Source organism: Aquila chrysaetos, chromosome 5 (assembly GCF_900496995.4).
Source record: "Aquila chrysaetos chrysaetos chromosome 5, bAquChr1.4, whole genome shotgun sequence".
Classification (NCBI taxonomy): Eukaryota; Metazoa; Chordata; class Aves; order Accipitriformes; family Accipitridae; genus Aquila; species Aquila chrysaetos.
In genome coordinates this window covers 48,436,623-48,460,723 of record NC_044008.1, presented here as the reverse complement: position 1 = coordinate 48,460,723, position 24,101 = coordinate 48,436,623, and the positions used below count along the sequence as shown (strand labels likewise).

Genomic DNA, 24,101 nt, shown 5'->3' with positions numbered 1-24,101 from the left:
GGCCCTCATCTTCCAAGAGGTTGATCTGAGTGTTTCAACAATGACATTCAGAAATTTAACAGCATTTAAGGTAGGCACATTATCTAGAACCTGTCACATCTAGCTTGAACTGTATTTGCCCAAGTATATTGCCGACCTTTTTTTTTTTTTTTAGCCAAAAAGTCTACATTGTTAGTACCATAATTCAATTTTTGAAAAAAAACCACACAAACACACCATGAAAAAACTTACCAACCAAAAAAAAGAAAGCCACAAAAGTCAAAAGAAGCCCACATACACAAAACCGTAGCTCTGGACAATGAAGTTTTGCACTCTTTATAGATACAGATAGAATTCTTAGAATATGAGTTTTGATGTATATACTAGTTCAAAGTATTAATTATGCTTTTTTGTTTCCCTCTGCATCTCTCCCCTTAGCCTGCAAGGCCTGAATCCTGGCCTTAGTGCAACCAGCCAGTATGCTGAGAAGAGAGGATGCAGTCCAGGCCCAACCATCACTGTATCACACACTGAAGCTTAGCTGCCACAGAGGTATTTTTCCAGCACATTTGCTAGACAAGGTTCTGCTGGCATAGATGTTCCCAAATTCATTCATCCCTTTGATGGTGCCTGGATGTCACATAGGTATTAAAGAGCTCAGTGCAGTTCAGGGTTTAAGTGATACTTTGCTTCTAAGTATTTGGATGAGCTCCATGAACTTTACCAATATACACAGGCAGCTTAGAAATTCAGACAGGGGTTTTCTGAGAGCATGATTCTGAATATAGATACATGAAGCAACAGTAGGGATTTGTGCTTCAGTGTTAAATTTAGAAATCTGAAATACCAGAACAAAATTAAAAATCAAAAAGTTCCTATTATTTCTCACCTCCAGCTCTCAAAAATTTGAATGGGAATGGGCAATCTCTGAATTACGATTAACAACACATTAAGTCAAGTCACTATGCACTATGATGAATACATGCATTCCTGCTCCACATACTTTATTTTTTGAAGAATAGCAGCAAAAACATATACCCTTCATTTTATGATTTTGTTTGTATGGATGGATGTAGGGAAAAATTTTTTTAGAAATATACCTTGCTTATAACTATACTTAATTATAGTAAGTTATAGTAGTATAGTTTACATGGCAGTGAGGGGCAAAGAAGAGTCTGCAGCAATACAAGCAACTCAAACACTGTTAAAAAGGGAATTTTAATCATAAATTTTACATCTTCTCTTCAATTTTAATACCTCATTACTTTTCTTCCCACACTCCATTTACTAAACATAATTTCATGTATATTCAATATTTAATAATGCCATTATTCCCATTTTCCTTGTACTTGGGCTGGATTTTGCTTTTGATTATGTAACAGTTCACTGGACTTGTCAAATTTGAAGCTTTCTGCTTTTTTCCTATTTAAACAACTATTTCCATCCCCATTAATTTTAACAGCTGTATATCTTTGTCCAAAAAAAAGTTCACAGAGAATCAGTGAAAAGTATTAAGTGAAAGTGACAAAAGTATTTGTACACAAAAGTTCATTATTTAGACATTTATACTAGACCATAATCACTGACTAGAAAATGATTGCAGATAAGATGATTGCAACTGAAAGTTATAAATAGTCTCTACTGAGCACATGACCACAGAATAATCAATGTACATTAGATATAATTATCAGCTGAATAACAGGGGAAAAACAAAAGCAAGTCTGTGCTGTGTGCCAGCTGCAACATTGAACAGCTATTCTTTTAAAAAGATGAGAATGGCCTATATAATTGAAGTGTGTTTATACAAAGACGCCTAATCTCCCTTTTATGCACACTCACAAACCACCATCAGCGAACAGAAAATTATACCAAGTGAAGAGACCTCCATGTGTATATCATATAGCTTTAAATAATCTGTTTAGTCAAACATGGCTCCCATACATGACATTTTAAAATATATTCATCAGCCAAAATGTACAGGGTATACCATTAAGCTCCCATTCTCCCATGTATACAAATTCTTATCTCTTAGACTGTATGAAAGCATAGCAAGAACAGACTGTGAAGACCGTAACTCAAACCTTGCATCAATCTGCTTCTCTTTCAATAAATCAAAAGCAAAACTTACTGTCATATCCTTAGTATCAGTCACATACATAATCCCACATGCTATGAATGCGTTACCAGCCTTAGACTTAGGATATGTAGTATTGATACGCCGAACAACTGAAAATGTTTCTTCATCAATATGTGCTACTATTATATTTTCATCAGTGCTTGAGGCATATATAATCCAAAGACCCTTCTCATCCACTGCTACGTTGAAATATGTCTTCGAGTTAGAAAAGAGGTAGTTACGGCCGTGATATAAGGCATTTTCAATTAGCAGTGTGCCCAGCGATGCTTTATCAAGCCCAAGTCTGAAATGAGATAAAGTAAGTATTCGGTATTTTATGTTAAAAATTCGGTTTTATACACACTGTTGGTTGAATCAATTCAGAGTGCATTATTACTGACAGAAGCATTGTTGAAAATGCATGAGTTCAAGGACCATTCTGATATCTTTTAAGATTAAGTACTCCACTCAAAGCACCTTCCAAAACACTATGAGAAAATTCCAAAGTAATAGCCAATCTAAGGTGCACAAGAGCATGAACTCGCTTTGGTAAGTTTCACTTTATTTAGTGTATGAGCTTTATTATCACTAGGATGAAAGAAGCAACTAAAAGGAACGGGTATGAAGGATTAGATACCAGGTGAAGGCCCAAACTTGTGAAATGAAATCTGTACAGAAGTTTGCTTTCTACTAGGTGGAAACTAAAGGGAGAAAATGTGATTGACCAAACCAGCATGAATACTTGGCAGGTTCACCTAGTCTTAGAATTCCTCTTTTGAAAACAGTTCAGATAATGCAGTGATTTGCTCAAGTGAACATCAAAGGAATAAAAAAAATCTACTTTTGCAGAGCCAAAATTCTGACCTCATGCTAGCCTCCGACAGGACAGCCTGAATGTCTCATCTCTGATGCATAAAATTGTTTTTATTCCTTGAAATTCCTTATTAGGATGATAACCTGAGGACAGCAGTATTGAGCGGCTAAATTGAGTTCCTCTACTAGTTTAAGGGGCTAATCAGCTGCTATCAAGACACATTTGCAGTTAGCATTTAATCACTGAATAATGCAGTGCTTTAGCAGAAAAGGCAGAGAGAGTATGCTTTATCCTTTTAAGTAATGCCTTCTGTAACGAAGCACTTTTCCTTGCCTGACTTCTGTCTAACTGTATAGCTCCATTCCTCAAATAGGTGAAAAACATTACTCAATACACGAATCTCCTACAGTTACAAAAATTTTCTTAAAAGACAGGCTTAATGACAGGAATATTTCAGATCCAGAAACTTACAATAGAAGGAAAAATACTAGAAGGATAATTTTTCTGTGGAAGAGATGTACTGGAAAAATCATCCTTCCTAAGTCAAGAATGACTAACTAGATGATTCCCCTCAGCTTTTGTAAAACTCATTGTCAGCAGCAACTCCATGTTCCAGCAGCATGTATGTGCAATAAAAAAGGCTTCAAGGCTGGAGAAGATTTCTGAGAAATATGTGTGTCAACCTGGTTAATCTTGTTAGTTGCTTCACATTTGTAAATAACATCCTGCAAGGACAAGGGCTAGAAGGACAGCCCTTAGCAGGAATAGTCACATAGAAATGCAGATTTTTTTCTACAAAGAGCCAACAAGATAAAAAGCATCTCAAGATTCATTAGGAACGTGCAAGACCTGCAACACAGAACACCCTGTCTTTTCCCCTTTTATGTGAAAATCCTGAAGGGAGCAGAAAAGTGAGGTTCTCTTCCGCTCCCCCAGTCAAGGACAGTCTAGCCTAGAACTCCAAATGCTTCAGAAATCCCTTAATCTTCTGGCACCTTGGGGTAAATGACAAGATATTGTGTAATATTTTCATCAACCGCAGGGAACTCAGGCTACAAACACTACTCTGATTGCTAAGATGAATGAAGTCAAGCAAAAACAACAGAGGTGGGAAAGCATGTTATGAAACAAAGGAAGAAAGGACGAAGCAATCAATGTCAGGGATCTGACCGTCATGAGAAAACCTGCCAAAGGTCAGACAAACATAGTCTTACCAGCTTTCAAATACGACAGGAAACTCCTTTTAAATATTTTTTTCAACATTTGCAAACTGAACCAACAAGGTCCTCACCTGTTCTTTGCATTAAATCAATACAAAAACTCCCAGAAGCTTTTATGCAGGCCAAAATCAAGGACTTCACAGAATTCATAGTGCCTCATTCTGTCTGTGCTGAAGGTAAATAATCTTAAGAGTGAATAACTGAACAGAAAGGCCATCTCTCAGCAACTTCAGAGAGGTTTTGAAAATTCCACAAATAGCTTGCATTCATCTGTATGTCAAGGCATTTCCCAATTAACAGTACCCAAGCAAAGGTGAGGAACCTCTCTCCTACCACTATGTATCGCTTGGACAGAGATGGTCTTTTACAGATGTATAAACAAAAAGCCCTGAAGATATTTAAAGGAGGTTGCCAAAAAGTGGGCTTGTCTTTGGCAGAATAAATATTATAGAATCCAAGCAGCTTGCTCACATTCCTTGGCATCCAAATGAATATGGGAAGGCAGCACTCACACCTGCTTGGGAATACACATCAAAGTATAGTGATGTTCTTGGCTCAAACATCAGAGTCATGTAAGAGAACTTGAAAGCAGATGCAATCTTTCACTTGCCCTTGGACTGTCTTTCTTTGGCTCTCCCCACAAGACGAGATTTTGGTTTTGATTTGTATTGTCTGTCTCTGTCCTCAGCAGAAACTGAAGAAACAGAGATTAATTCCCAGTTCCAATTCAGGGAGATACATTGGGAGAGTTGTAGGAACTTCTTATTACGAGGAAATCAAACAGTGGAGCCACTCCTCCACAATGGAACGTGTAATTCACCAGGTCGCCATGTCCTCAGCTGGTGCCTTAGTGCATTCCTCTGCACTAGCACCATTAACTCAAGCCCTACCAGCTAAGAACAGTGCCATCCGAGAGCAAAGCATGTGCATCAACCCAGCAAGAAGCGGTGGAAAGCCAAGTTCCACAAGTGGGCTACAATCATATAACTGCTCATCTGCGTCCCCCAAACTGCAGCTGAACCAATTCTTAACTCTGATGCAGGTAGATGCACAGCTTATTTAAATCAAATACTTTTTTCTGACCCCCAAATTCCTTAATCAGTTCCCCTTTCTTTCCTGCAATTATGAACACAGCAAAGAATCCAAGTGCAAGAACACCCACAGCAATGTAATGTATAATAGAAACCCACTGGACCCCAGGATAGCCAAAAGAAAAATCTGTTGTCACCGCTGCACACGGCACCTTCTTAATCTGGAGGCCCAGTTGTCCTATCACGTAGTAACTACTCAGGTTAACCACTTAGACACAGAGCTGAACAATGCTTAAAGAACTGACTGTCACAGCAGAGTAATGGACCTGGACTACCTTTCCCAGTTCCTCTCCTCCCATAGCATCTGCACAGACAGATGGAAGGCCAGTGGCCCATTCTTTCAAAAGAAACATAAAACAGTACAAAGAAAGTGGTCTGCTTTTCTGAGGTTCACCTCTGTCATTCCAACCCATTGTTTCTCCTTCCACAACATCACTTGCCTTAAGCCAGCTATGTTTGACTTACTTCAGAATGACATTGGTTCCTCCCTTTTGATAGTAGAGATGATTGTTTTGTACTGCATGACCACATCCATAAAAGAATCCTGTGATGTTAATGATCCTGTAACTGTCGTTCAGCAAGGCATTGGAATTCTCATATTCTTTTACAGAGTTTCCTAAACGTAGGGGGAAACATGAAAGAAAAAAAAAAAAAAAAAAGACTATCATTTGGTTCATCTGATTTTGAAATCTCTATCCTAAAATTCAATCTCTACTGAAAGTCAGTCTCAATCAAATATCTGACAGACAATTGTATTTGTGTTTTCAATAGTGATTCAACTTGCTGGAAAAATAAAAATAAAATAATCCAGAGACAAACAACAAAAAAATCTGTAGAATTGGTGTTCAAGGGCCTGCTTCCCACAGACCTGATGGGCCGTAATTCTAAACACAGTTGGTAAACATACAGAAAATATTTCCTTTTTCCACTTAGGTCCTGGAAATTTTCCTGCACGAAATGTAGCTTATGCAGCATCTGATTCATTTTCATGCCTAGCCAAATGAAAAGGCAAAACTCCTAGCTACAATTTAGGCAAATAAAGCCATAGGAAACTGTTGAAAGAAAAGAATAAAAAGACATGAAACAACAGGTTTTTAAACTTGGATTGGTAAAAAAACCCCTCTAAAATCCTCAAACTATTTTCAAAATCTGATGTTGACTCTGAAAATGTCTAAAAATACCACAAATGTCTATAACCATACGTATAGTCAAGTATTATACAGGTAATATGGAAAATATTCTGAAAAAAGATGTGGGTAAAAAATCCATCATACTTGATTAGAAATATTAGTTTAGGTTGGAGGAATTAAGAAACCAATGTTAGTATAACAACTGATTTTTGATCAGTGACTACTGGTAGTGTACCTGAAAAATGCATGGTAAGCCAAATCCTTTCATCGCTTATATTTGCAGGTTCCCGCATCCAGGTTCCAAACGTTTGCTGTACACTAACAAAGTGAACAGGACTTCCTACAGATGTTATGACACATTCTAGTAGAGAAAAAGCACGTGTCCATTATCTGTGACATTAAAACAGTAAGTTGCAGTTAGTCATGCTCTGTAGGAGGTTACCAGCTTTTTTTGAAGGACCAGGGGTTCTGTCTTCAGCTTTTCCAGCCAGGGTATCATCATTCGGTACAGCACAAGTCTCACCTAGAGTTGAGAGAGAAAGGGTAAAACATGTCATTTTTCTATATATGACATGACAGATATGCACATCAGTGACTGCATTAAAATAAAGGAATGACAACTGGGATTTTGTTTCATCTGGGAAGAAAGGCTTAGGTTGGTCTGGTCAAAAAATGAGATTAAAAAAAGACTTGCTCTCACTTCCACCAAGGAAACGAAGTGTTCCGGCTGGTTTGTTTCCTTAATGTTGTCAGGCTGACAGTCAACTTTGAGGAGTAACTAATTTTGCTCAACAGATTTAATTCCTTAGCTGTGAGTTTCTGAGTAGCTGCTTAGAAAGACAGAGTTGCCCCTTTCCTTAGGTAACTTCAGACAACTGAGACAGCTGGCAGCTGGCTGGTTTAACAGTAATACCAAAAATGCTTTCTTGGGAATGAGCGATGGCTAAATTCAAAAGCTTCATGCCCAAATCTACATACACCTGCAGAGGGGGTGTATTCTGTAAGCAACACTGGGAGTTTTGCTTGTGCTGTTAATGCCCGAGACAGTCATAAAGTACTAACACATACACTGAGCACATAATGCATAAGAATGCAGGTCAGTCATCCGTGCCATTAAAGAAACAATATGAAAGACTAAGGGAAATTATACACTATATTCCTTGCCCACATAGAAATGGTTCACATTAGAAACAAAACACCTGGAAACATTTTTCCCCATCCCTCAACAATGTAAAGAGTAACCGGTTGGTTTTTCTCTTAGCATTTACTGTTAAAACAATGCCTGAATGAAATTATTTATGGACTTTTTTCTATAAAGCCAGATACCTCTTCTGCCTTTAAAACAATGCAACACATTTCAGTTTGCTTAGAGTGAATAACGACAGAGAACAGTTCTCAGCTCTTTGCTGAAGATACCCTCATTTCATTGTTGCCTTGTTTTCTAATTCCATTCTTAACTTTCATCTCCTTACACGTTTCACACTGCTTGACATGCAAATTCTTTTGGACGTACATTTTCGTTGTTGCCTTCCAATATATTTCTGGGATTTACAGGGCTGTGATGAAGTTTAAATGAGAAAGACAGTAAAAATATGAAATAACTATAAAGTAATGCTGAAAAGGTACTGTGACATTCAGGAAAGAAAGGACAGATTATACTGCATTGTTGTTTTCTCCTTTAGGTTATATCCTCTCTTTGTTCATGCAGAAGGAAAATACTCCAAGACAGAGCACGAACAACATGTATTTCTCCCACCCATTTATCTAGGACATTTGGTGATATGACATTGAAAGTTTGTAAGCGATCACAGCGTATCTCCAAAACAAGGCACAAACAGTCAATCCAACCACAGGACGATGAATGCCTATGGCTAGAATCGAGCAATCCCTCGAGATCCCTTTCCAGCTTCGGGTCTCAAAATATTGTCAAATTATCTCAAAAAGAGGAACCCACTCAGCGAAATTATAAGTTGCAGTGCGCAAGTTAATTTCCTTGGGCTGAGTCTGATACAGTTAACTGAATGAGCAGTTCCCTATACAGGAGTTTGTCTAAGACTATAGAATAGACAAGGACCAGGTCAGCGTTTGTAGTGAAGCTGAGTGCACTATTTGCATTTGAGAATATCTGCAATTCTCTCTGAGAACTTCCAGCAGCATGAAACAGAAAGCAACTAAGATTAAAAAGACAGTTTTCAATGAGACACTCATGAAATTTTCACTGCTTTCTTTCCATTAAAAAAACACAAATATCCTACCGATTCCTATCATAAAATATTCTGGCTGAGAGTTAATGGAGTTTACAAGACATTAAAACTATTGATTTGGTCTGTCTGGGGAGGATGGGAAGGATGGAGTGAGGGAGTGTGGAGCAGGGATGTTTTGTTTCTTTTCGAATTAGCTAACAGTACCACTGAGAACAAATACACCTGAGCTTCCAACTAATGATTCTCTTCTCTTAAAGAAATAAAGTTTTACCTGATTCAAAATTTAATTTAAAGAAACCATTCTTGTATTCTTATGTAATAAGTTAATTACAGTTATAAATCAGCATGAGTATTCTCTTTTCTTCAAAGGGATGTGCATATTTAATTACAAAAGCTGTCTCATTCTTTGAATTTTGGTAATAAGACCTCACAGCCTACTGACTCACAAAACGTAAATGCTCACTGAGGAAGATTTCATCTTTGCAGAGTTATCTGAGTATAACTCCCATTTGCACACTGGGATTTAAAATCCATCAGAAACCCATCAGATAGCTTATCCTCCAAAGCACTTCAGTCTGTTTCAACACTTGAAAAGAGGCTACCTGAGTAAATGGTCCAATTATATCCTGTACAATAGTTCATGCATTTCTGAATTTCAAATAGGATGAGATTTCTGTCCCAGCTATCTACTTTCCATTGTAAGGAGGCTCTTTGGGCTCTGTTCTGATACTTCAATACCCAGAATCACCTGATTTAGGTTTTTACATGCTACTACAATTACAATGACATGCTATATTAAAAATAAGAGGTAGAAAAAATTGATATGTGTTCCACCCAGTATTAAATATTCACTGGTTAATAGCATTTATAATAATAATTAAAAAAAGATTTTTCATCTAAGCAAACTATGCAGAATGATGGTGACAAAAAAAACATATCACCCTATTAATGGTGAGACATACAAATTGCTCTGCTTGTTTCACAGATAATAACTGCATGAAGTTCTTGTGCTATTCCCTTTCGGTATGCCTATCAAGAAACCACATTCCCAGTTACAGAAGAAACCCCACTTTACCAAACACTTTCACAGATAACTCTCCTCTTCTCCAGAAATGTGAAAGATTGGTAACTGAGACATCCTTTCCTATTTTTTTATAGGATTACTCTGACCTCCCTGAAAACAGGCATCTCAGCTGGGAGGAAAATTCATCCCAGAACTGTAAGGATAGCAACAGTCACTGAAAGCCACAACCATCTTGAATGCAATACCATCCAGGGGTAAAGGAGAAGGACAGCCAGATCCAGTATGTAGATCCAAAACCAAAAGTTCGCTTCCATTCTCAAGCTGGAGTAAGCTAGTAATACAATGCTGTTCTTGCACCAGCTTCTCTTTGCTTTCCATAATCAGCTAATACCTTGAACCAAAATTTTCCAGTTACCACAATGCCACAGTGTTTGTAGAACCCATGTTCCTGAGCATCCAAATCACCAGCTCCTCTCATATTCTACTGCTAATTCTGCACTGGCCAAAAAAAAAGGCTCTCCCCTTCCAGTATATGTAGAAATTATTTGAAATGCAAGTCTCCAAAACAGATTTTTTTTGAGAGTTTTCAGGAATGGATGATAACATTTTTGCCAAAATTTTCAGAAGTCCAGCAACTTCATACATCGATCCTGAAATACTTTTAACACATGGCTGCTGATTTTCACAACAAAACAATTAAGAACATCCTTCATTTCCAAGCACCAGCCTCCCCAGCCATACCCACTCCCCCCACCCCATGTGCCTGAACTGGCACTGAAAAGCATTAGAAAAATCAAACTCTCATTTAATACTTCTAATTCCAAACAGAATTGTTTAGAGCATTAGAGAGATCAAAGACCACAGAGATTACATTTTCTTTTCAATGTTGTTGAAAATAAAGTTGATTACAAAACTTGTGAATACTTTCAAAGAGTCTCAATGTCCCTATAAACCTCTTAGAAGCTATTCCTGCTCAAACATGCAAAAAGAAATACAAGCCTATCTGAAAAATCCAGTTTAAAATGAAATGTTTCTATGATAAATATATATATCTGTAAAAATACAGTAAGAAATATATTTACTATAGAAGGGTTTTAGAATATTAATATAGTCTTTGGTATTACATTGACACCAACGCTTTCTTCTACAAGGTATTCACCTATTATTAATATATTTAAATTCATATAAACTTCAGGCATGGAAAAATATGATCAGTACACTGTGTCTGTCAATATATTTACAAAATACACTGTTCAAGACAGCTGAGTATTTCCAACCAGTCACCTGCTGGAGGAGATACCTGCCAACTAACTTTCTCTATATGTGCTCCACACAGCAGAGGCAGCGCTTTACTCATTGAAAAATGCACGTGGGCACATGCACAGACACCCGTGGATTGTATCTGAGGCACAATTTTAATCTATTTGAGAAAAAGAACTTCTAAATCATGGATAGAAGTTGTGACATGAAACACTGACATGATTTTTCAACAACCCACAATATCAAGTTAAAATCAAGAGGATTTACTAGTATCCAGCACACCTGAAAATCATGCCAGAGACATCTCATAGCAAACTCTTAATTATGTCAGCACCCTAATCAGTGACTTAAAAAAAAAAAAAGTGTAGCAGCTGCTACACTTCAGCGTACCGTCTATGACCTGGCAGTCTGGATACTGATATTTTGGTTCTAACAGTATCTGCTGTGCAATTTGCAGCCACAGTTTGAAGGGAATCTACTATGTCTTTAATTTTTCCTTTCTAAGTATTAGAATTAGCCATATATCTCACCAACACAGCTACAGTAAAGGAAACAAATGAGACTTATGATCCACCTGTCATTTGGGATACAATAACAATAAATACCAACAACGGAAAAGAACTCAAGATCACCCTGCTCCAAAACTTACATATTCAAATAGACACAAAGCCTCAGAGAATCCTTTTATATTCCTCCAGCTTTTAAAAGTCTTAGCTAGTTCAAGCTTGCTTCAGTTCTGCCAATGACCAGGCAATTTCATTTTGTAGAATACAGAGAAATGTAGCCTGGTTAAGAGGTGTTATATTTACATGTAAAATTAAAATTCAGTATTTAAAAGCTAAAAATTTCAACTGCATTTCTCTTACTTTCCAAATATACCCCACCTAGCAGAAAACACCATGTGTAAACACTTTGCCTGAGCATTAGATTAAAAGACTAATATGATACTGGAGATCGCTTGCTGCCTTATCCAAATCATATTTCAGCAAAACATCTAAGCACATGCTCAGCTTGAAGTTTGTACAGCTTTACTGATGCCAGCAAAATTAAACACACGCTTACTGTTTTTGTGAGACTTAGAGTAATGGGTTTAATCTTGAACCTGTTTCTAATACTAAAAGGAGCACTGGAAGGAACTCACCTGTGCATTTGCTGCTGTATATGTTCTCCTGAAGCTGTGCTTTGCCTTTACCTTTACGTTTTCCTGGAGGCCCTGGGGGTCCAGGTGGTCCAGGGGGCCCCGGGGGTCCAGGTTCCCCTTTTGAACCTATGTACAAAACAGAGTACAATGTCACAGCCCCCGTAGGCAACAGGCAACCTGCAGAGAACTGTACGTGCCCACATGATGGACTTTGAGAGATCTCAAAAACAGCCTCTCTCTTCTTAAGAGGTTTCTGCATACAGAAATATGGTGCAATAAACTCATTGGGATACTGTTCGGTAGAAGATGAACCATACAGAACTTCACAAGTTGTAGGACATCAATGCAATTTATCTGTCTGGATTACAGGCACATTAGAGAGCTATAAAGCACCGTTACCTTTTACTTACTGTATCCTAAGACCTTGTCCTGGTTTCAGCTGGGATAGAGTTAATTTTCCTTCTAGTAGCTGGCATGGTGTTATGTTTTGGATTCGGTATGAGAAGAATGTTGATAAGACACTGATGTTTTCAGTTGTTGCTAAGTAGTGTTTAGACTAAGGCAAGGATTTTTCAGCTTCTCATGCCCAGCCAGCGAGAAGGCTGGGTGTGTTTCCCACACTGGGTGGGGGGAAGTTAGCGAGCGGCTGCGTGGTGCTTAATTGCTGGCTGGGGTTAAACCATGAGAGACCTCAACTTCAGATGCTACAGTACGACAATTTTACACAGCTTATATTTGCACCTGCTTCATGTATTCCCGAGTGGAAATCTGCCCCTCATTTTCTAATAGAAAAATAAAACTACACTGCAAGAGCGAGCAGGAGGAGGTCAACTGTCTGGAAGTGTACTGGAAAGGGTGGAATTCATGCACGCCTCAACCCAAAGCCCAAGCAGAAAAGTTTTTGTGAAGACTTGCATTAAAAAGAGAACATAATCTCCTGGACAGAGCGATACTCAGACTTCACTGTGGATAAGGCGGTTATGCTGGTTGGTCCTACTCTTGCAGATCACATTCATGCTTCAGAAGCAGAGTCTATCTTTTTCTGTCAAGTACACTTGCAAGAGAGCTCCTAAGAGCACTTCTTCCTACCTTCTAATATCACATCATTGTTTGCATCCCCCTTTTCACCCTTTGCTCCTCTTGCACCTTTTCCTCCTGGCATACCATCCTTGCCAGGTAAACCCATTTCTCCAGGTTCTCCTTTCTGTCCTTGGTCACCTTTTGGTCCTGGCACACCTAGAAATAAAAAGCATTTCAGTACCAAGAACACTGCTCCAGTATTAAGCATTGACCAATACATTTTTTTAATAGAAAACATATTTACTCTAGATGGTTTTTTCACCTGTATTTAACTAGGTAGCTGAAATTTGTTCTGATTTCAAAACAACCTTGTAACCTAATATGATGAAGGGAAACTGTGTACAATCCATGTGGCGCAAATAATACATTCTTTACCTAGCGATCTCTGAGTTTTGAACATGAAATATATAGACCTGGGCCTCGTTAACACTGGCTGGAGAGTTTCTGGTTAAGTAGGAATACTAAGGGAAGATGTGAAGCAAAATATTTATTTCACATTTGTAAGGCATTAAAGAAGGACCTTTTCATGGTTCCTCTAGACTTTTTCTTAATTACGCACTAACATTACAACACACGTTGCAGTTCTAACATTTTCCACTGTCCCAACAGAGCATAGAGCTACCTAGTAACATTTTCATGTGGCTACTATAACCCTCCCTCTACACTTGTTAGAAGCAGGATCAGTCCGCATACTTTTTGCACTACATCATTTAGTAAAGTAACATATTTAAGGAGGTATTCTTTTGTCCTGCATGATTTAGTTTTGCAATAAGGAAAACAACGGCGTGTTTGTACAACTGACACACCAAATCCTTGCACTCTCTACTTTTGTGGCAGTTAGTATTTTCTTGCTTTAGGAGAGAAACGTAACAGTTGTACAAATAGAAATGTCAGTGTTCTTGCAGGCATAGGTTTCAAATAAATTACATTTGTTAATACCTGAGAAGAAAATGCTCGGTTTTCTACTTATGGTTTTTCTATTTAAATAGATTTTGTGAAATCAGAAACAGAATTACAGTTTTGGGGCGAAATCTGAAATATGTCTTTGGCACAGTTGCCACCTGACTCTCTGAAGACTGGTTCTCACTTTCATTTCCATTTTTAAAAATCCGTTGAGGATACTGAAGCGACAGACCATGTAGCGTCTCAAGACATAGTAGACAATTGTTGCACTTGTACCTGCCAGCAAGCCCGCACGGCTAGGTGCAAAAGCCCGGAGAATAAATGGGCCCCTATAAATACCGGCCTGCTAACGTCAGCCTGCCTACTCATCCACACATCCTCCCTCTTCTCTACCCCCTCTCAGTTCTACCACTCTGATGCCCTTTTCTCCCCTTACCCTCCTACCACACGCAACACGCTGCTTTCTCTCTCTGCCTTGAAGGCACCCATTATCCATCGGTGCTGGCACATAGCTATTGTGCGTCAGATAAGTCAGGGGATAAACCAGTTACTGCTTCACAACTTCACAGTAGTTTACAGGCTCTGAGCGCAGAACGGCCTCCCTGCCATTTCAGCTACTGCGCAGCGGTCTGTTGAATCTAGCACGCCAGGTCTACTACTGTTCTCTACAGTCAGCCTTTGCCCTGACCCATTTCCTCACGTGCTGATGAGCTGGACAGCCAAGAGACGACAGCACTTCTGCCGCTGGCGCTCTCTGTTCTTAGCAGAAATGCGTCACGGTGAAATCAGTAAGTTAGGCCAAATAGTTTCCTCGACCAGCACGGAAAATTGCCTGTGAGCTACACACAGCCTATGGACTATTTAGCAGAGCTGCTCTATCTGTGCCAGCTACATCAAAATAGTACCTGGAGACCTAGAAACAAAGTTTATCGGAGGCTAAAAAAAAAAGTTTCCTGCTCCAAGAGTTTCCAGCCTAAATGGACAACACAGAAAAGAAGAAAAATATGGACATATACTGCTCCTGCCATAGTTATTATGAATCTGGAACCAAAACTGTGGTAACAACTTCCACCCCCAAACTCTGGCTTTCTTTTTTTAACACATCTGAAGTCAAAGGGCCAGTATGTCGGCAGGTTGAGGGAATGGAAATATTCTTACAATAACAGTATTTGCTAGCAAGTTCAGAATACTAAGATTCAGTTAAGTGCATTCACTAGCTTTAATTTGCAATATTCTGTAGTGTACGTATACCATCTTCCTCACTGTGGAGTAAGTCTGAAGTAATCTACCAAGGCTTAGTGTAAGACAATGAATGCTACAGAATTCTGTAATGTGCAACTTCTTTGTAAACATTGAAACCCTTCTCCCTGTACAAAAGTCTGAAAGTAACTACATCTGAATGTAACTGTAAGAAAGGATTTCTTTTTTAAACAACCACTAAGAAAACAAAAAAATACCTATTTTTCCTCTTTTTCCATTTATTCCTGGTTCTCCCTTTTGTCCTGGTATACCTGGGACTCCATCTGATCCATTGTAGCCAGGCAGTCCATCAAGTCCAGGAGGCCCTGAACAAACCAAAATTCAGCATAACTGAATTTTCACTGTTAAATGCAATTTATACTTAAATCTACTATATTTGCATATAGTGTGTTTATATTTTTTTTTTCTTAGACATACAAATTCCTCTACTTGGCCATTACGTTCTCCATGCCAACAGAGTACCCTCCTAAAACACACCAACAAAAAACCCACCGCCAAACCAAACCAAACAATACAAACAAAAAACACCCACCCACAACAAACAAAAACTGTGAAACCAAGCTTGTTTGCCCTGGCCTTAGCATAAGAAAACTGACTGAAATGAATACTGCACACATTTTGCATTAAGGCCAACACACATCAGCCTTTTGGATTCCACCTCAGGGACAAACACAGTGGAACCCATCCTGTTTCTGAATTTGGTAGTGACTATAACATCTTCCACAAGCCACATCAGCTTTAGTGTTGCTTATGATATTGGCCAGGCTAATCTAATCTACCTACTTGTCCAGAATACTGTAGTGCCAAACCATGACTGGTTGACAGAGAAGACATCACTCCCTCTTCGTCGCTATTTGAACCCCCACAAACAAAAAGTACCTGATAGTTTTCTGATACAGAGAATTATTCTAAGCAGACCCACAGCTAAAGAAGCACAGAAAAAAAGCAAGTAACCATTCACATAGCCTAGCAACCACAGGAGTGAGAACGGAGTGAGAGAATTACATAAGAAAGGAAGAAAAGTTATGGGGGAGGTGGGAGGGTGGAATCAGTAACCAACATTTTTTTAAAGAGATGGTTTTAGTGTTAAATTATAACAACAGTTTACTCGGGAGGTGTGTGTGTATATATATATATACACACACACTCATCTCTTCAGCTGAATGCTACTTAAACGCTCTTAGTTCTATCTGGTTTTGATCAAATATGTTTTAGCAAATGTGAAACTATTCTATTCCCTCCCCTAGAAAAGTAAAATGTCTAAACCCACCCCCCTCTCAGAAGGGGCATGGGTTCACCTAAATACAAAACTCATAAAGGCAGGCAGTCATTCAGCCCTCCCTCATTCTAATTAGCAAAGGAAGACTGTTCTGTAAAAGATACATTTCTACACGTCAACATTTTGTACCAGCAACTGTTTCAATTACCCAAAAATGTTACTGCAATTGTCCAAGTATCTTACCTGGGGGACCCGGGGGTCCTACAACAAGAACAAGAACACAAAAAAGAAGAAACAGTGAGTTTAACCTAGCAAGAAATCAAAAAGCAATTCCAAACTGAATTGATTAGCATTAGATCAGAACAGTAAAAGGGGAGGAAAGCCCCTCGAATTTCAAAATTAACACCTATGGATTTAACTGCTTTGTATTATAACTATTTGAGCATTAGCAGAAACTCAGACTTACTGAAAGAGTATCTTTAAAAGCAATTAGATATACACATATGTTTTGCTTTTTGCAAATTTCAGTTGATAAAGGTTTGATAAACAACTACCTCTCCAATGTAATCTCACTGTCAGGGGCTTAGGTGCCTTTACAACGCCAGGATGCAAGGCATCTAACAATCAATACAGTTCCTTTATGTAAGTGTTCTCCAAGATCCTGTTACAGTAGAAGAAGAATAGCTTTACAATACTGATGAATGTCACAATTAAAAATCCTGTTGAAAATACACACTAAAAATACATGCTACACTTCTCCGTGTTTTATGGATATTTCATTGCAGTTCACAATTCAAACTATTTCAATACAAAGGAAAAAAAAGGAGGGGGAGGGGTGCGTCATTCCTATTAACTACATCTAAGTCACAATCAGGCTTTTCCCATGTAAAAAAGGAAAGCCATTTCCTTTACAGCCATTTTCTTGTTCTCCAGACCAGACCAAGCTCCCCACAGAACCTGGTTGGTGTACTAGAAATTGGACTGGCTTCAGTTATTCTGTCTCACTCTCTCTGACTTAGTTCAAGTATAGGGCCTTAATGGGAAGAAAGCATAGCAGGCAAGAGTAACCAGAAAACGTTTCTGGAACAAGATTTATCTTACATGATCCCCAACACACATTTAAAAAAAAACAAAACAAAACAAAACAAAAAACAAACCAAAACCGAAAAAAGACCACACCACAAAAACCAGATGGGGAAAGCAGGTTAGGAGAATACAAAGAAAGGTGGTAGTTGCAATTAAAGAACCAAATTAGTTCTGTGAACGTTTTTATCCAGCCAAAGTACCGTCTTGTTTCAGCAAAACTCTCTACAACAGAAAGTAACAGTAATTACTAGATTTCCCTAAAGAAGACAATTTTCAGCATTAATTAGAAAGCACTATGAGGAAAGTGAAAACCATTTTATAATACCATTACAGCAAGTATCCCTTTTAATCAGTACAAGCAGTAACATCAGTTAACATCTTTCTGCCAATTTTCCAGTAAATGACCATTTTTTTCCACCCTACAATGTTATGTCCATTAATGCGTTCAATTACGTCCTCATCTCAAAAACTGAGGATCTTGATTATCCTTGTATAAGCGTAAGATAAAGAGGAAAGGTGCTTGAAAAGTAGCAAATGTCACAGAGGCCTATAGCAGAGAAAGCCAGTAATGGAGACAAAATTTAATAGCGTCAAGAGAGCAAAAAGGTGCAGAAGGCACCAAGTAGCATAAATTCAGAAGTCTGGAGCCCAAAGAAGCAAACTTTTAGTTTGTCTGCGGTTCAGCCTCAGTTGCAATCAGAACTGATCTACAATTTCGGAAGTAGCATTTAACATCTGTGTGTACTATGGTAATTCTCATTTAAGTTGAAATCAGTTGAGCCAAATGGACCTTACAGCCGTTCGAAAACACAAACCAGACAGCAAGTGAAGCATCCTCTTAACCTCATAAAAAGTGGCTTATTTCTGATCTTCTCGTTTCCAAAAAGTACAAGACTCAGTCTGTTACAGACTTCGAAGCTGGACCATAGCCCTTAAATTGGCTGCTACCTGACATTCTCTTCACCAAATCACAGAGAAACTTCTCACATCTTCTCTTGTCCCAGCCATCAGCCGTTCAGACTCCTCACTGGTAACTCATGTAAACCCAGGGTAAACCCAACCTCCTGTTACCGTGGTCCAACGCAGGGGAGGCAAACGCGTTGCTCATCAAAGTCCCGCTACTCCACAGCAGTTCGAACAATGGAATCCAGTTTCTACACTCTAATATGTTCACCCCATGTCAGCCTTGAAGTGTGGGGACATACACAGAAACACCAAGACTAAACCTCAACTAAGTCTATGAGATTTGCTTATGAAAATTACAGGGGAAAGAAACAGCTCCATGTCACATCAACTGAGCTCCTTAAATTCCAGCATTTATAGTAAGGATGTATAGATAACTCCCAAAGTAGCACCTATTATCTTTTTTTAAAATAAATAACCCAATTGATATGTAAATTCTGATAGAGTAAATAGCATAGCTCTTTGACGCAGTCATTGACCTCAAGTTCTTTGAAAACACTGTAATTCTGTATTCCAGAAGATAACATAGGTGTAATGCTTAAGGCAACAAACATACCTGTTAAGCAGATCCCTTTTGTGCTGTTACATAAATCCACCATCACTCGGACCTAATATTGCAAAGAAAGTAAAGTTGAAAACGATGCATGCCATAAAAGTATCTAGTTTACTTTGCCTACAGAAATAATTCCAAAAACAAAGATACAACTGCCCCCTCTGTGCTTGTAAAAATAAACTGTTTAGAACTACCTTGACATTGTGACACCACCCATCTCTTCAGGCAGCAATTCTCTCGTAGAAATCTGTTCAATATACCTCATTTTAAACCTTACTGAAAACACGAAGGAAATATTGGGCAGACAACTCCATACATCATCTAGGCATTAAAATTCACACATTACTGTAAAACGTGTGGTTGTCCATGCACTGACTCTATTGGTGGAAGGTATTAAAAGCCAACATAAGCCAATAAAAACTACATTCCATTTTATTTTATATTGGTATCAACTGATGGATACTTTTCCAACATAGTATATCCAGTGAGAAAGATGACTTATGTTCCAAGTAAGCGATTTCTTATCTTGGAATAACCAAGATCTGCAAATTTGGAACGGACCTTCACCCGTTCAAAATACTTCATCCCAACAATGACAGACTTTATAAAAACCAAGCTAGAAGAGATAGTCATACAGATGCTTTTAATCTACAATAGACTAAAATTTATCAATTAAAAAGTCATCTTTGCAAAATACATGGGTTTTGGCTGGGCCAAAATGTAATTCACATTACATGTCCTGCATGCTGAAAGTCAACACTCTAAAATGTTTTGCAACTCACAAAACATCCAGCAGAAGTAAGAGTATTATGAACAGGAGCACTGAAGTGCCTCAACAATTTATGGGAAAGTCTAATGTTCATAGTCAGAAAAGAAAAAGATTGTTATTTCAGGGCTGTGCAATATATGATAATTTATGAACTATTTACCCAGAGTTGCACATTTATTCATCTTTGTACAATTATTCCACTTACAAATAATGGAATGCACTAGTCCCAAAAGACAGAAAAAACAAGTGCAAGTCAATCCGAAAGGCAGACTGATGTTTAATCCCAGCAAGGTTATTTGCCATCATCAATCTTTATTTTTAAAATTAATGCATCATTAGCTTCAAGTGACAAATCTAACAGACTCAAATAAAGGACAATTATTTTGATGGCAAGTATTCTTTTGCTGCAAAATCAAACTACATTTGACTACAGATTTCAATTCTGTCAGATATATACTGAGAATTTACTGGATTCCAGACTGTACTGGATCAGCTCTTATATTTGGAAGTTTTAGACTCAATTTGAATTAGCTGAGAAGAGCTAACTGGTTTCGAATATCAGAATTTGCTTGTTCTCTTTCCCCTCACACCCCTCAAAAACACTTGGCTTCTACCCTGTAATTTGTACAATACACGTTGTCCACGTGTGCGCTAATTCAAACTGCATTTTAATCTAAATGGTTTTGTTGAGGTTGCTGAAGTGATTACGACTTGCTTTGGGGCCCTCCAATTATCTCAGCACCATTATTTTTACCAATCAGTGCAATTCAGGCGATAACTAAAAAAACAAGGCACTCAAGAAGTGAGCGTGTTACAGCAAATAGCCTACAACAGAACCTCCAGCTTAACTACAAAAGATGAGTACACCAGTCATCCAATCAGCCAGCATCACCTTTGCCATGAAGAAAAGCTACAGATAAAAGTATCTTATTTAATTGCTAAACGCCTAGTTTTCTCCTGAAGAAAAGGTGGGGAAAAAAAAAAAAAACAACATAAACTATGAAGCAACTACTCAGATAATTACATATCCATAAGCCACCACCTCTTGCACTGTCTTAAATCTCACTTTCAAACTTACTGCTCACAAACTTATTGGACTATTACCCTCTCGTCAGCCTCTCTACAGCAGCAGATTTGCCATTTTCCTATTTTTATTCTCTTTCAACATAAATATATATATATATTTATAAATACAGAAATAAATAAACAGAAGGCCCAGAACCAAAAACGTACCACGTTATGAAAGCTAAAATACAATTTTTTGATGCTTAAAGTTATTTCAAAGATTCTTCAACAGTGGCCACAACAGATCTCCCTCGACCAGCAGTCGTGTAGAGCAGCAGGCTATTGATACCTGCAGCACCAATCTGCAGAAATCTGTGCCTGCGCTACAAGAGAGATCCCGCTCGGGCAAAACCTCCATTCAGGCCCCACATTCAACGGAGGCTGGAACTTATATTCTAAGGCCCACCAGCGTAGTAGGGAACATCTCACCAGCTGCAAGGAACTTTGTCTCACGCCACAGAAGCATTCAAGCCTTCGTATTATGTTAGTAGGAGTTAGGTACAAAATACAAAAATGCAGGAGTGGGAGGGGGGGTGCCTGAAAATTTTTCTAAGGACTTTTTTCCTCTTGAGCAAGTGGGTCTGCACACAGTTACACACTCTTCTGAGCAGCAGGCAGAATGAAAAATATTTGATGGAAATCTTGTAAGAACAAAAAGGCACGACCCCCCCCAAGCGACTCCCTGTGGGATACATACATTTAAATGAAGCACATCGCACACAGCAGCTGTCACAGTGGTGATGTAAACGGAGGAGCTGCACAAGTGAATAGTCTTGCCGCGTGCTGTTAAAATATACACCGTGTCACTCGGTGCTATTCGGAGAGGGCGATAAAACTCATTTAATCCATACATGCTACCTAATGACAGGGGAGTAGCATGTTTAACTGCCACTGTCAAAATCATCTAGACATCCAACTGCCACTAACGACTGAAGTCCGAACACCTAACAGCAAATGGCATCAACAGCATCCAACCCCTATCAGGATCTGAATCTTTTCTCTGATAAATTTATTTGTGGATCCCTTAGACTCAAAGAAGCAATTCAGATCGGATGGAACAAAATGAGCTGTGGCTGCCAAACACAAAGATGGTTTCTTAAAAGAAACAGGAAAATGTTTTGACTAAATGTTTTGATGAAAAGCTTAGATACAGCACACAAAAATGTTTCACTAGGGCAGCAATTTTTTTAACATAACCTGATCCAAAAAAATAAACCCTAAAAAAACCACCCTGGTTTTTTCCCATTTTTTTAATATGTTTCTAGAAAGTCATTTAAATTTTTGAATTTGAAATAACCCTGTTCAGTAATAGTAACTTGAGAATTATGATCCAAAAAAATAATGTTTTACCTTCCACTTTGACCTAAAACGATGCTTAATTTTTTTTCTGAATTGCCAAAGAGCTGAAACGTGCATCATTCATGTTATTTTTAAGACCAGTTTGGGTACAAAACCATGTGATTTTAAGACTACAGAAAATTAAATGCTCTGGTAAAATGCACAGGGTCCAGCGAAAAATGTTGCTACTTTGGTAAGTGGAATTAGAAACTAGAACCAAATATCCAGTATCTTTCAGTTTTGCCTCTCAATAAAAAGACATCCTTTGAATTGCAGAAGTCTTGTACTGCAAATTCTCAACTCAGAGCATAAGGACTTAAATGGCCTAAGCTAAAAAAAAAAAAGTAACCGTTATTTCTTCTAATCCCCCAAACAATTGCATAATCAGAACTCTATGCTACGAACACCTATGCTCTGCAATCGCATTAGCTCTAATATTAATGGAGACATTATCACTGTAAAATCATAATTGCAACGGTTTATTAACAAAAACGCCAGCAGAAGATTACAGAAAAGGTATTTGCTGTGAGTAATTTTTTAAACCAGTAACATTAGTTACATAAGTAAGAGCTTGAGTTAGCCTTTTCTGCTTTTTTGTGGGCCTAGGCCTGCAATCCTTACTGGGACAGAATTTCCACTAAGGTTCCCTCAATAGTGATATTTTTCTTGCATTTCTTCTGACTCAGAACTTAACAGCTTTTTCAATCTATTCAAAATGTTTCAACTATACGACCTGTATAATTTCCCCACTACACAACCCAGCTCCTACCGAGCAAGGATAATCTTTTCCACTGAAGAGCGGAACACTGGGTGGTTTTGCCAGGGAAAGAACACACGGTTCTCCTCTTCTGGCCCGTCAAGTACTACCTTAACGCTTACTGAAAGGGCCCCTTCAGTTTCAAAGAAATGGGACGGTAAAGTTGGTCCAGTGCCTCCCGTCGAGGTGCTGAACACCACCAAACACGCACGGGGCTCTGGCAGCGGGCAGAGATTTCAAAATCTGAAGCCTTGGAAACCGGAAGGCTGGCTTTTTGTTGCAACCACAGTTTTGAAGCGTCGTCAAATCCACGCTCCCAGCAACCAACCTCACTCCGCTCGCCCACGTCACTGTCGCTTTGAAAGTTTAATCCTAACCCGCTTAATCCCAATCCATCCACTCCACGGCCTCGGGCCGCGCAGGTGGCAGCAGGCAGCTACCGCTTCTTAGGCACCGCACTCCCAAAGCATCACGCGGGTGGTTTTGCGCGACGTGACCCCCGCTGCAGCACCGACACCAGCACCGCCAGCAGGAGGAGGAGGAGGAGGAGCGGGCCGGCCCCGGCAAGGCAAAGGCCAACGCCAGGCTCGCAGGTCGAGCGGACTCCTCGGCCGTCCCCCGTCGCGGGCAGGGCCCCACGGAGGACAGCCGCGGGCGGGCGCCCGCCCCCACGCCCCCCCGCGCCCGCCCCCGCCCCGCCGGGCCGGGCGCCTCCGCCCTACCGGCACCATGGAGTAGGTCATCATCATGAGCATCTCCTCGGTCTCGGCGCGGACGTGTCCGCGGGCGCGCTCCCCGCGGCGGCTCCGCTTGCTGCGGGCGGCCGCGGGGGCCCCGGGGCCGGGGCCGCCCGGGAGGTCCCGCAGCGGGCCGGGGCCGCCCGGGAGGGTCCCGCAGGGGGCCGGGGCCGCCCGGGAGGGTCCCGCAGGGGGCCGTTGCCCGCGGCGGGCCGCGCCGCCTCCAGCTCCCGCAGCGCCGCGCCCAGCTGCCGCCACTGCGCCAGCAGGAAGAGGGTCCCGGCGGCGCTGAGCGCCGAGAGCAGCCCGACGGCGGCCAGCAGGCACGGCAGCGCCCGCCCGCCCGCCGCCTCCATCGCCGCGGGGTGGCTGCGCTGCCGACGGGGCCGGCG

General features: G+C 39.7%; 1 protein-coding gene across 1 annotated transcript; it reads right to left on the bottom strand.

Annotated features, from left to right (window-relative positions):
• Positions 1-1,178: 1,178 nt before the first annotated feature.
• GLDN (gliomedin) lies at positions 1,179-24,101 on the bottom strand. The gene is given in 11 exon segments (XM_030014932.2): positions 1,179-2,399; positions 5,686-5,836; positions 6,586-6,711; positions 6,793-6,873; positions 11,980-12,105; positions 13,069-13,215; positions 15,420-15,527; positions 16,685-16,702; positions 19,047-19,098; positions 23,695-23,919; positions 23,922-24,101. Coding segments are annotated over 11 exon segments (1,635 nt in total). The 5' UTR covers positions 24,066-24,101; the 3' UTR covers positions 1,179-1,942.